The sequence below is a fragment of the Oncorhynchus clarkii genome, chromosome 18 (genome assembly GCF_045791955.1).
Source record: "Oncorhynchus clarkii lewisi isolate Uvic-CL-2024 chromosome 18, UVic_Ocla_1.0, whole genome shotgun sequence".
Lineage (NCBI taxonomy): Eukaryota > Metazoa > Chordata > Actinopteri > Salmoniformes > Salmonidae > Oncorhynchus > Oncorhynchus clarkii.
The window spans coordinates 50911512-50923771 of record NC_092164.1 but is presented as its reverse complement, the minus strand read 5'-3'; the positions used below and the strand labels follow the sequence as shown (position 1 = coordinate 50923771).

At 47.7% G+C, this 12260-nt stretch overlaps 1 protein-coding gene across 3 annotated transcripts; it reads left to right on the top strand.

Annotated features, from left to right (window-relative positions):
- The first annotated feature begins 4627 nt into the window (after window positions 1–4627).
- On the top strand, window positions 4628–12192 carry LOC139372703 (sestrin 2). Of its 3 annotated transcripts, none has more exons than XM_071112493.1 (11): window positions 4628–5440; window positions 6351–6416; window positions 6519–6707; window positions 6891–7073; window positions 7205–7426; window positions 7519–7645; window positions 7735–7850; window positions 8041–8124; window positions 8260–8366; window positions 8462–8606; window positions 8729–12192. In XM_071112493.1, exons 1-11 carry the CDS (start codon window positions 5102–5104, stop codon window positions 8813–8815), a joined length of 1665 nt encoding a protein of 554 aa, XP_070968594.1. In that variant the 5' UTR covers window positions 4628–5101; the 3' UTR covers window positions 8816–12192. The 3 variants fall into 3 exon arrangements, with proteins under 3 accessions (XP_070968594.1, XP_070968595.1, XP_070968596.1); XM_071112494.1 differs by having other exon boundaries at window positions 4964–5440; window positions 7540–7645; window positions 8729–8843; XM_071112495.1 differs by lacking the exon at window positions 4628–5440 and adding an exon at window positions 5787–5880.
- Window positions 12193–12260: the final 68 nt, after the last annotated feature.

The window sequence follows — 12260 nt, the reverse complement described above, 5'->3', positions numbered from 1 at the left end:
TCTAAAGTCAAGGAATGGAATTAAGAATATATAAATATTTGGGCGAGCGATGTCAGAGTGGCATAGTATAAGATACAGTAGAATAGGATAGAATACAGTATGTACATATGAGATGAGTAATGCAAAATATGTAAGTCGCTGGTGCGGCCAAACCCTCCCTAACCAAACCCTCCCTAACCCGGACGACGCTAGGCCAATTGTGCGTCGCCCCACGGACCTCCCGGTCGGTTACGACAGAGCCTGGGCGCGAACCCAGGGTCTCTGGTGGCACAGCTAGCGCTGCAGTACAGCGCCCTTAACCACTGCGCCACCCGGGAGGCATGAACTTCTTGTTAATCCAGCCACAGTGTCAGATTTCAAAAAGGCTTTATGGCGAAAGCAAACCATGCTATTATCTGAGGACAGCACCCCAGCAAACATACACATGAAAATCATAATTCAACCTGCCAGGCAAAAGTCAGAAATAACATATAATTCATGCCTTACCTTTGAAGATCTTCTTCTGTTGGCACTCCAATATGTCCATTAAACATCACAAATGGTCCTTTTGTTCGATAAATTCTGTCTTTATATATCCAAAATGTCCATTTATTTGGCGCGTATGATTCAGAAAATACACCTGTTCCAACTCGCGCAACATTACTACACATTATCTAATTAGTTACCTGTAAACTTGATCCAAACATTTCAAACAACTGTCCTAATCCAACTTTAGGTATTTTTAAATGTAAATAATCGATCAAATTTAAGACGGAATAAACTGCGTTCAATACAGGAGGAAAACAAAGTGGAGCGTGCTTTTCAGGTCACGTGCCTCTATCAAACAGTACACTTCACTCGACCCTCGTTCTGAACAGGGCCACTTCTTCATTTCTCAAAGGAAAAACATCAACCAATTTCTAAAGACTGGTGACATCCAGTGGAAGCGATAGGAACTGCATGCCTTAGAATTCTAGATTCCCAATGAAAACCCATTGAAAAGAGAGTGACCTCAACATTTTTTCCCCTGGATGGTTTGTCCTCGGGGTTTCGCCTGCCAAATAAGTTCTGTTATACTCAGACATCATTCAAACAGTTTTAGGAACTTCAGAGTGTTTTCTATCCAAATCTACTAATATTATGCATATCCTAGCTTCTGGGCCTGAGTAGCAGGCAGTTTACTTTGGGCACACTTTTCATCCGGACGTGAAAATAGTGCCCCTTAGCCTTAAGAAGTTGTGACTAGTGTTCCGTTATTAAAGTGGCCAGTGATTCCAAGTCTATGTATATAGGGCAGCAGCCTCTAATCTGCTAGTGATGGCTATTTCACTTTATTTAACAGTTTAACAGTTTATTTAACTCGGGTGGTTGTTGTCCTTGATTATCTTTTTGGCCTTCCTGTGACATCGGGTGTTGTAGGTGTCCTGGAGGGCAGATAGTTTGCCCCCGGTGATGCGTTGGGCAGACCGCACCACCCTCTGGAGAGCCCTGCGGTTGCGGGCGGTGCAGTTGCTGTACCAGGCGGTGATGCAGCCTGAAAGGATGCTCTTAATTGTGCATCTGTAAAAGTTTGTGAGGGTTTAAGGTGCTAAGCCAAATTGCTTCAGCCTCCTGAGGTTGAAGAGGCGCTGTTGCGCCTTCTTCACCACCCTCTGTGTGGGTGGGCCATTTCAGTTTGTATGTGATGTGTACACCGAGGAACTTTAAGCTTTCCACCTGCTCCACTACGGTCCTGTCTGTGGATAGGGGGGTGCTCCCTCTGCTGTTTCCTGAAGTCCACGATCAGCTCCTTTGTTTTGTGATGTTGGGCGAGAGGTTATTTTTCTGGCACCACACTCCCAGGGCCTTCACCTCCTCTCTGTAGGCTGTCTCGTCAGTGTTGGTAATCAGGCCTACTACTGATGTGTCTTCTACAAACTTGATGATTGAGTTGGAGGTATGTGTGGCCACGCAGTCATGGGTGAACAGGGAGTACAGGAGGGGGCTGAGGACGCATCCTTGTGGTGCCCCAGTGTTGAGTATCAGCAAAGTGGAGGTGTTTTTTCCTACCTTCACCACCTGTTGGCGGCCCGTCAGGATGTCCAGGCCTCAGTTGCACAAGGTGGGGTTCAGACCCAGGGCCTTAAGCTGAATGATGAGCTTGGAGGTTACTATGGTGTTGAATGCTGTGCTAGAGTCAATGAACAGCATTCTTACATAGGCATTCCTCTTGTCCAGGTGGGATAGGGCAGTGTGCAATGCAATGCGATTGCATCGTCTGTGGATCTATTGAGCGATAAGAGCGATAAGCAAATTGAAGTGGTTTTAGGGTGTCAGGTAAGGTAGAGGTGATATGATCCTTGACTAGTCACTCAAAGCACTTAATGATGACAGAGGTGAGTGCTACTGGGCGATAGTCCTATAGTTCTGTTACCTTTGCTTTCTTGGGTACAGGAACAACGGTGGACATCTTGAAGCAAGTAGGGACAGCAGACTGGGATAGGGAGAGATTGAATATGTCCGTAAATACTCCAGCCAGCTGGTCTGAGGACGCGGCTAGGGATGCCGGCAGCCTTGCTTAAATATCGGCCACGGAGAATTAGAGCCCACAGTTCTTGGTATCGGGCCTTGTTGGTGGCGCTGTGTTATCCTCAAAGCGGGCGAAGAAGGTGTTTAGCTTGTCCGGAAGCAAGACGTCTGTGTCTTTTACGTTGCTGGTTTTCCCTTTGTAGTCCGTGATTTTCTGTAGACTCTGCCACAAACGTCTCGAGCTGTTGAATTGTGACTCCACTTTGTCTCTATACTGACATTTTGCCTGTTTGATTGCCTTTCGGAGGGAATAACTACACCGTTTTCAGCAATATTCCCAGACACCTTGCCATGGTTAAATGCGAGGGTTTGCGCTTTCAGTTTTGCGCAAATGTTGCCATGGTTTCTGGTTAGGGTCATTTTTTTGTTTGTTGAATTTTTACCCCTTTTTCTCCCCAATTTCGTGGTGTCAAATTGTTGTAGTAGCTACTATCTTGTCTCATCGCTACAACTCCCGTACGGGCTCGGGAGAGACAAAGGTTGAAAGTCATGCGTCCTCCGATATACAACCCAACCTGTGCTTCTTAACACAGCGCGCATCCAACCCGGAAGCCAGCCGCACCAATGTGTTGGAGGAAACACCGTGCACCTGGAAACCTTGGTTAGCGCGCACTGCGCCCGGCCCGCCACAGGAGTCACTGGTGCGCGATGAGACAAGGACATCCCTACCGACCAAGCCCTCCCTAACCCGGACGACGCTAGGCCAATTGTGCGTCGCCCCATGGACCTCCCGGTCGCGGCCGGTTACGACAGAGCCTGGGCGCGAACCCAGAGTCTCTGATGGCACAGCTGGCGCTGCAGTACAGCACCCTTAACCACTGCGCCAGGTGTTGGTTAGGGTAGTTTTTAATAGTCACAGTGGGTCTCTAGCTACAATAAATGCGGCCTCAAGATATGTGGTTTCCAGTTTGCATATAGTACAGTGAAGTTCTTTGAGGGCTGTCGTGATATCGGCTAGAGGGGGGGATACACGGCTGTCACTATAACCAAAGATAATTATTTTGGGAGATAATACAGTCGGCATTTGATTGTGAGGTATTCTAGGTCGTGTGAACAAAAGGACTTGAGTTCCTGTATGTTATCACAATCACACCATGAGTCGTTTATCATGAAACATACAACCCCGCCCTTCTTCTTCCTGGAGAGATATTTATTCCTATCTGTGCAATGAACTGAGAACCCAACTGGCTGGATGGACTCAGACAGTATATCACGAGAGAGCCATGTTTCCATGAAACAGAGTATGTTACAATCCCTGATGTCTCTATGGAAAGAAATCCTCTCCCTGAGCTTGTCAACTTTATTATCCAGAGACTGAACATTAGTGAGTAATATACTCGGAAGCGGTGGGTGGTGTGCGCACCTCCTAAGTCAGTTTAGAAGACCACGCGGAGTACCTCTCCTCCGCCGGCAGTGTTTTGGATCGGCCTCTGGAAAACGAACAATGGATCCGATTCGGGAAAGTTGTATTCCTGGTCGTAATGCTGGTAGTGCTGATGAGTTACCGCCGCTCTGATATCAAATAGTTCTTCCCGGCTGTATGTAATAACGCAAAAAAAGCTAATCATGTAAGAAATTACACATAATAAAACAAAATTCTGCAAAATTACCTAAGAGCTAGAAGCGCGGCAGCCCTCTATGTCGGTGCCATTTTCCAACTTTTTTCCCAATTGAACACACACCTGTAGTGTGAGAAACAGTGTTTACTGGGAGTACTGAATACACACACACACAGTGTGAGGAACAGTGTTAACTGGGAGTACTTAACACACACACACACACAACCCCCTCTGGGGGAGGATATAAAGGTAGATGTGCTAAGAATAAAGTTTGCTGTGTCACTGTCACTCTCACTACTTTCATGAACTCCAAACTCTACACCGAAAACCAGTCTATCCCCATAATTTGAATTTCAACAGCAGCAAGAATCCAAGTAGATGGAACAATAGGCAACAAATCAAGAATACAAATGTACATAGTTAACTATTTTGACAGTACCTAATGCATATTACAATATCATTATCATATGGTGAGGGAACACGCCTTCAGAATGAAGAATCCACAATTTTAAAAAAAATCTGTGACGTCAGTGGGCACGCAGAAGTAGAGGAGTTGATACCGGCGAATGGACAGATGATGAAAGTCAGCAAATTTCTCCACATCTGAAAGATCACCCGGACAAGTGACGAATATCTGTCACATATTCGATACCAGAACCTTATATAATGGACGTATATTGCTGCAGACGCTTTCGCTGTTTTGATCCGATTCAAATTGACAGGGATGAACAACTTGCTAGCCTTCGATAATGATGTGCCCCGTGCTCGAGACGTTAGCAAGCCAGATTCAAATTAAATGTGTTGTCATTACTTGAGAAAAAAAATCTGTCGATTTGATAACAAAATATGTGGGGATTACTGCCGACTACGGTCAATTGACGAAATCTGACGGAGTTGTGAAAGCCTAAATGCTAACTAGCTAGCACACCAGCATTCCGAAACCAGCCAGCTAGCCAGCTAGGGACAAGGCACGGGAGGGTTCTGTGCAGGTTGTTATGGAAGAGGTGGCGCTAGAACCACCGACAGACGCGCTCTGTGAATGTAATGGAGGTAGAACCACCAACTCCGAAGATCCCAGACCTAAAAGCCGACATCATCAACCCGAACTCGGGCCGAACCCGAGTAACTTTTCTCGGCTGTGCAGCAGGGACGAGGCGGAGAGGGCAGAGGCGCTGAAAGAACTGACCCAGAGCGTCATGTCCCGGTTGGGTCTGGACCGAACCGGTTCTGCTCGTCTCGATAAACACACTCTCCTGCAGCTGCTGCGGGTCTCCCGGTCCTGCCCCTTAAAGGAGGTCCGCGAGAGGGCAGCGGAACTACTGCGGACTGCACAGGTAGGGCCCGAGCAGCAGAGACAGCGAGACGGGTAACTAGCATGGTTTGCCAGTTGCCAGAAACGTTCATTTTTGCCTGAGAGGAGCAAATAATTTACACAATATGTCATTGATCCAGCTATGTGATGTTGCTCATCAAATGACAAGATTGAGGAGTCTCCATGAATTAAAGGTAAATGAAGTCATGATGAACGATGCCAGTCAATGGCAGTTAAGTTCCCAGCTGTCTTCTGTCAGTTGCCAGTTTGTTTCATCAGACAGCCGAGCACGGGATGATGTAAGAGTACGGCACGCCCCCGTTGAGCTCTTATCGAAACACCACGGCACGCTCACGATTCATTACATTATTGAAAGAAAACAGATTTAGCGGGTCCTGTAGTTTTTAGCTGTTAACATAGTATATATATACCGCAGAGTTAACCTGGCAACTCCAGATGATGGTGAGTGTTTGGCAATGTGGATGGTTGTATATTATGAATTTGGTTCCTATTATAAAAGTTGTTGCTCAGGTATCATGTTACAGTGTTACTTCAATTTGGGCTAACAGGGAGGCAGTTGTAACTGGCAGCTGATATAGTAACTTCACTGTTCTAGATGGCTCTGACACAAGTGTTTGGGTCTACTTAAGCCTGCGTCATGGCATTGGCATGGCTATAACATACTGTAGATAGAACAATGACAGTCTAAGAATAAGAGCTAGAAATAAGGTGTTGTGTATTTGGTGGATCACAAAGCAGGAAACCAGTATTTCTACTTCTCTGTCCTGTAGAGGGACAGAGACATCCCTGTAGAGGGATGTTTTTATTGAAGAAAATGTGGATGTTTGAGTTGGTGACGGAATTGTGTCATTCGATATAGTTATTCATGGCCTCTCTCTCTCGCTCTCTCTCTCTCTCTCTCACACACACAGGAGCAAGGTGTTGAGATTCCTCAGGCTTTGGCCTCCGGTCCTAGTGCCTTCATCCCTGCACAAGTGGTACGTGTGTGTGCACGGATAAGCATATGACTATTACAGTGAGTGTGAGACAGTATCAGTTTGTCCATGATCTTACTGTGTGTGTTTTTGACTCCCTCTCAGATTTTGGATGAGGGACCAGATCAGGAAGTTCTGATAGAAGCCTTCCTCTCATTGGGCCGTTTTGACCACATCACCATGGTGATGGCCCTTCACCCCACCTACCTCAGCTGCTTCCTGCGTACCCAGCATGCTTTGCTGGAGCTGGATGGCCCGCTACCCCGCCCCTGGAGGCACTACATCGTTGTCATGGTGAGAGCTTGTACTGCCTAAACTGAACCATAACTTCACAGAATCACTGATCAACAAATCACCTTACATCTCAAATAATGACTTATGTAATTACCTTACTCAAGCTGATCCCCTCAAACACACCGTCTCTCTCGACTTTCCCTCCCACTTTTTCTCTATTCTCTTTTCTCCCTCTCTCCCCAGGCTGCAGCTCGTCACCAGTGTTCCTACCTTGTCCAACAGCATAGTGCAGGGTTCCTGGAGGCGGGGGGGGAGGAGAGCTGGCTGGAGGGGCTACAACACACACACCCCAAAATACGCTGCCTACACACACTTAACAAGCTGCTGGCACACAGACCCTGGCTCATCACACAACAGCACATACAGGTGAGACACACACACACATACACACACACACACACACACACACACACACACACACACACACACACACACACACACACACACACACACACACAGAGGTATACAGTAATGGTCGTCCACCCCCTCTCCTGCAGGAGTTGGTGTGTCCCGGGGCGGATGATCGTTGGTCATTGGCTGAGCTGATCCACGCAGTTGTTCTGATGACTCACTCTCATTCGCTGTCCTCCTTCGTTTGGGGGTGTGGCCTACACCCTGAGCCCGACCACGTAGGAGGCCACGCCTTCTGCCCACCATCACCATCCAATAACATGCCACAAAGCCCTCACAGTCCCGCCCCCGAGGACGGCAAGCCAGAGGTGAGATTTGAGATGCAGTCTAGGTCGCTGGATAAGTGACAACATGTAAATCAGTCACTTATTTTCTCTCTCTCCTTCTCTCTCTCTGTCAGGATGGAGTGACGGAGGTGGAGGCATTGATGAAGAGGATGGTGGAGTTACAACAGCAGGTGGAGGAGTGTAGTCAGGAAGAGATGATCACTCGCTTTGAGAGGGAGAGGAGCGAGAGCATACCTACTGGTACACACACACCTCCACATTTACGCACACGCTGTCTCACACTGTGGCTGTTTTCCATGGCATTCTTTCTGACTTGTGTGTGTGTGTAGCAGTGGTACGGGGAGCCCCCTCTGACTTGGTGTTGAGGTTAGTGGAGGATCCAGAGTTCATCTATGAAGACTTCTCCATCCGAGGAGAACAGTCACCTCCTACCATGAGAGCACAGGTGTGTGTGTGTGTGTGTGTGTGTGTGAGAGAGAGAGAGGTGTGTGTGTATAATGTTTGCATGTCTGATTATAGGACTTCTCATGGGAAAGCTATGGTTGTTGGTGTGCATATAAGATGCATGTATAATTTATAGTGTGTGTGTGTGTGTGTGTGTGTGTGTGTGTGTGTGTGTATATATATATATATAGGACTACTCATGGGAAGACCATGGATTCTCCCTAGTGAACAGACTGTTACCAGACATGGGCCAATTACTGGAGGAGAAGTTCCAGGTACTACAACAAGTACCCTTTAACATGTTGACCCTTCACCTCTCAGGTTGATACTGATGGAGTGTCTGTCAGGTTGATACTGATGGAGTGTCTGTCAGGTTGATACTGATGGAGTGACGTCTTGTATTCTGTCAGGTTGTGTGTGGTCTAACCTACAACAGGATGGCGATGCACAAGGATGTGGACACACACACACTCCGCAAGGCTCTCTGGAACTACATCCACTGCCTCTACGGAATACGGTCAGTCTCACACACACACACACTTGTATGTTCATAACTGTGTGTGTTTGTGCACCTGGGTTTGTCTATTATACTGATGTTTGGTGTGTGTGTAGGTACGATGACTACGACTACGGAGAGGTGAATGTGTTGTTGGAGCGAGGCCTCAAGATGTTTGTGAAAACGGTAGCGTGTCATCCAGAACAGACTACAGATAGGATCTACAATGCCTACTGGAGACTCTTCAGACACTCTGAGAAGGTACGCGCCACACACACTTGCTCAAAACCATCGCTAAAAACTCTGTCCATCTGTATCTACCTTTCTTCTGTGTCAGGTGTGTTACTGACTGACTCTGTGTCTTCCTGTTTCTCTTTCTCCAGGTCCATGTCAACCTGCTGCTGATGGAGGCTCGACTACAGGCTGCTCTACTATACACACTACGGGCTGTCACACGCTACATGACATGACTACAGGCTGTCACACACTACATGACATGACTACAGGCTGCTCTACTATACACACTACGAACTGTCACACGCTACATGACATGACTACAGGCTGCTCTACTATACACACTACGAGCTGTCACACGCTACATGACATGACTACAGGCTGTCACACACTACATGACATGACTACAGGCTGCTCTACTATACACACTACGGGCTGTCACACGCTACATGACATGACAACTGGCTGTCACATGCTACATGACATGACTACAGGCTGTCACACGCTACATGACATGACAACTGGCTGTCACATGCTACATGACATGACTACAGGCCTGTCACACGCTACATGACATGACTACAGGCTGTCACACGCTACATGACATGACTACAGGCTGCTCTACCATACACACTACGGGCTGTCACACGCTACATGACTACAGGCTGTCACACGTTACATGACATGACTACAGGCTGTCACACGCTACATGACATGACTACAGGCTGTCACACACTACATGACATGACTACGGGCTGCTCTACTATACACACTACGGGCTGTCACACGCTACATGACATGACTACAGGCTGTCACACGCTACATGACATGACTACAGGCTGTCACACGCTACATGACATGACTACAGGCTGCTCTACTATACACACTACGGGCTGTCACACGCTACATGACTACAGGCTGTCACACGTTACATGACATGACTACAGGCTGTCACACGCTACATGACATGACTACAGGCTGTCACACACTACATGACATGACTACAGGCTGCTCTACTATACAAACTACGGGCTGTCACACGCTACATGACATGACTACAGGCTGTCACACGCTACATGACATGACTACAGGCTGTCACACACTACATGACATGACTACAGGCTGCTCTACTATACACACTACGGGCTGTCACACGCTACATGACTACAGGCTGTCACACGTTACATGACATGACTACAGGCTGTCACACGCTACATGACATGACTACAGGCTGTCACACACTACATGACATGACTACAGGCTGCTCTACTATACAAACTACGGGCTGTCACACGCTACATGACATGACTACAGGCTGTCACACGCTACATGACATGACTACAGGCCTGTCACACGCTACATGACATGACTACAGGCCTGTCACACGCTACATGACATGACTACGGGCTGTCACACGCTACATGACATGACTACAGGCTGTCACACACTACATGACATGACTACAGGCTGTCACACGCTACATGACATGACTACGGGCTGTCACACGCTACATGACATGACTACAGGCCTGTCACACGCTACATGACATGACTACAGGCTGCTCTACTATACACACTACGGGCTGTTACACGCTACATGACATGACTACAGGCTGTCACACGCTACATGACATGACTACAGGCTGTCACACACTACATGACATGACTACGGGCTGTCACACGCTACATGACATGACTACAGGCTGCTCTACTATACACACTACGGGCTGTCACACGCTACATGACATGACTACAGGCTGTCACACGCTATATGACATGACTACAGGCTGTCACACACTACATGACATGACTACAGGCTGTCACACACTACATGACATGACTACAGGCTGTCACACGCTACATGACATGACTACGGGCTGTCACACGCTACGCTACATGACTACGGGCTGTCACACGCTACGCTACATGACTACGGGCTGTCACACGCTACATGACTACAGGCTGTCACACGCTACATGACATGACTACAGGCCTGTCACGCGCTACATGACATGACTACAGGCCTGTCACACGCTACATGACATGACTACAGGCCTGTCACACGCTACATGACATGACTACGGGCTGTCACACGCTACATGACATGACTACAGGCCTGTCACACGCTACATGACATGACTACGGGCTGTCACACGCTACATGACATGACTACAGGCTGTCACACACTACATGACATGACTACAGGCCTGTCACACGCTACATGACATGACTACAGGCCTGTCACACGCTACATGACATGACTACAGGCCTGTCACACGCTACATGACATGACTACGGGCTGTCACACGCTACATGACATGACTACAGGCCTGTCACACGCTACATGACATGACTACGGGCTGTCACACGCTACATGACATGACTACAGGCTGTCACACGCTACATGACATGACTACGGGCTGTCACACGCTACATGACATGACTACAGGCTGTCACACGCTACATGACATGACTACAGGCCTGTCACACGCTACATGACATGACAACAGGCTGCTCTACTATACACACTACATGACATGACTACGGGCTGTCACACACTACATGACATGACTACGGGCTGTCACACACTACATGACATGACTACAGGCTGTCACATACTACATGACATGACTACAGGCTGTCACACACTACATGACATGACTACAGGCTGTCACACGCTACGCTACATGACTACGGGCTGTCACACGCTACATGACTACGGGCTGTCACACGCTACATGACTACGGGCTGTCACACGCTACATGACTACGGGCTGTCACACGCTACATGACTACGGGTTGTCACACGCTACATGACATGACAACTGGCTGTCACACGCTACATGACATGACAACTGGCTGTCACACGCTACATGACATAACAACTGGCTGTCACGCGCTACATGACTACGGGCTGTCACACGCGACATGACTACGGCCTGTCACACGCTACATGACTACGGGCTATCACACGCTACATGACTACGGCCTGTCACACGTTACATGACTACGGGCCGTCACATGCTACATGACTACAGGCTGTCACACGCTACATGAGTACGGCCTGTCACACGTTATATGACTACGGGCTGTCACACGTTACATGACTACGGGCTGTCACGCGCTACATGACTACGGGCTGTCACACGCTACATGACTACGGCCTGTCACACGTTACACGACTACGGGCTGTCACACGCTACATGACTACGGGCTGTCACACGCTACATGACTACGGGCTGTCACACGCTACATGACTACGGGCTGTCACACGCTACATGACATGACTACGGCCTGTCACACGCTACATGACTACACACAGTTAATATCTGAATCCGACAGTTCAGATTGATCATAAGTCAATGTTGTGTTTATTCTGCTCTGTGTAATAAGCTGCCTATTTTGTGTTTGTGATTATAATGCTACACATTATAGAGTTAGGTTGATCCAGTCAATCAATCAATCATCTCACTGTGTTAAACGATTATTGTACTAGCTACTGTGTTCACAGTGGCTGTTACCATTTAATGCTTCAGATCATACATAAGACAATTGAATGAATGGTTCATGTATTTTTTTTTATGTACAATAAAATGTATTTTGTTATCAAAATCACACATGGTGTGAAGCTCCAGATCTTTATGCAGGCATAACTGAAGACCTCTGCAGTTCCAAGACTGGCC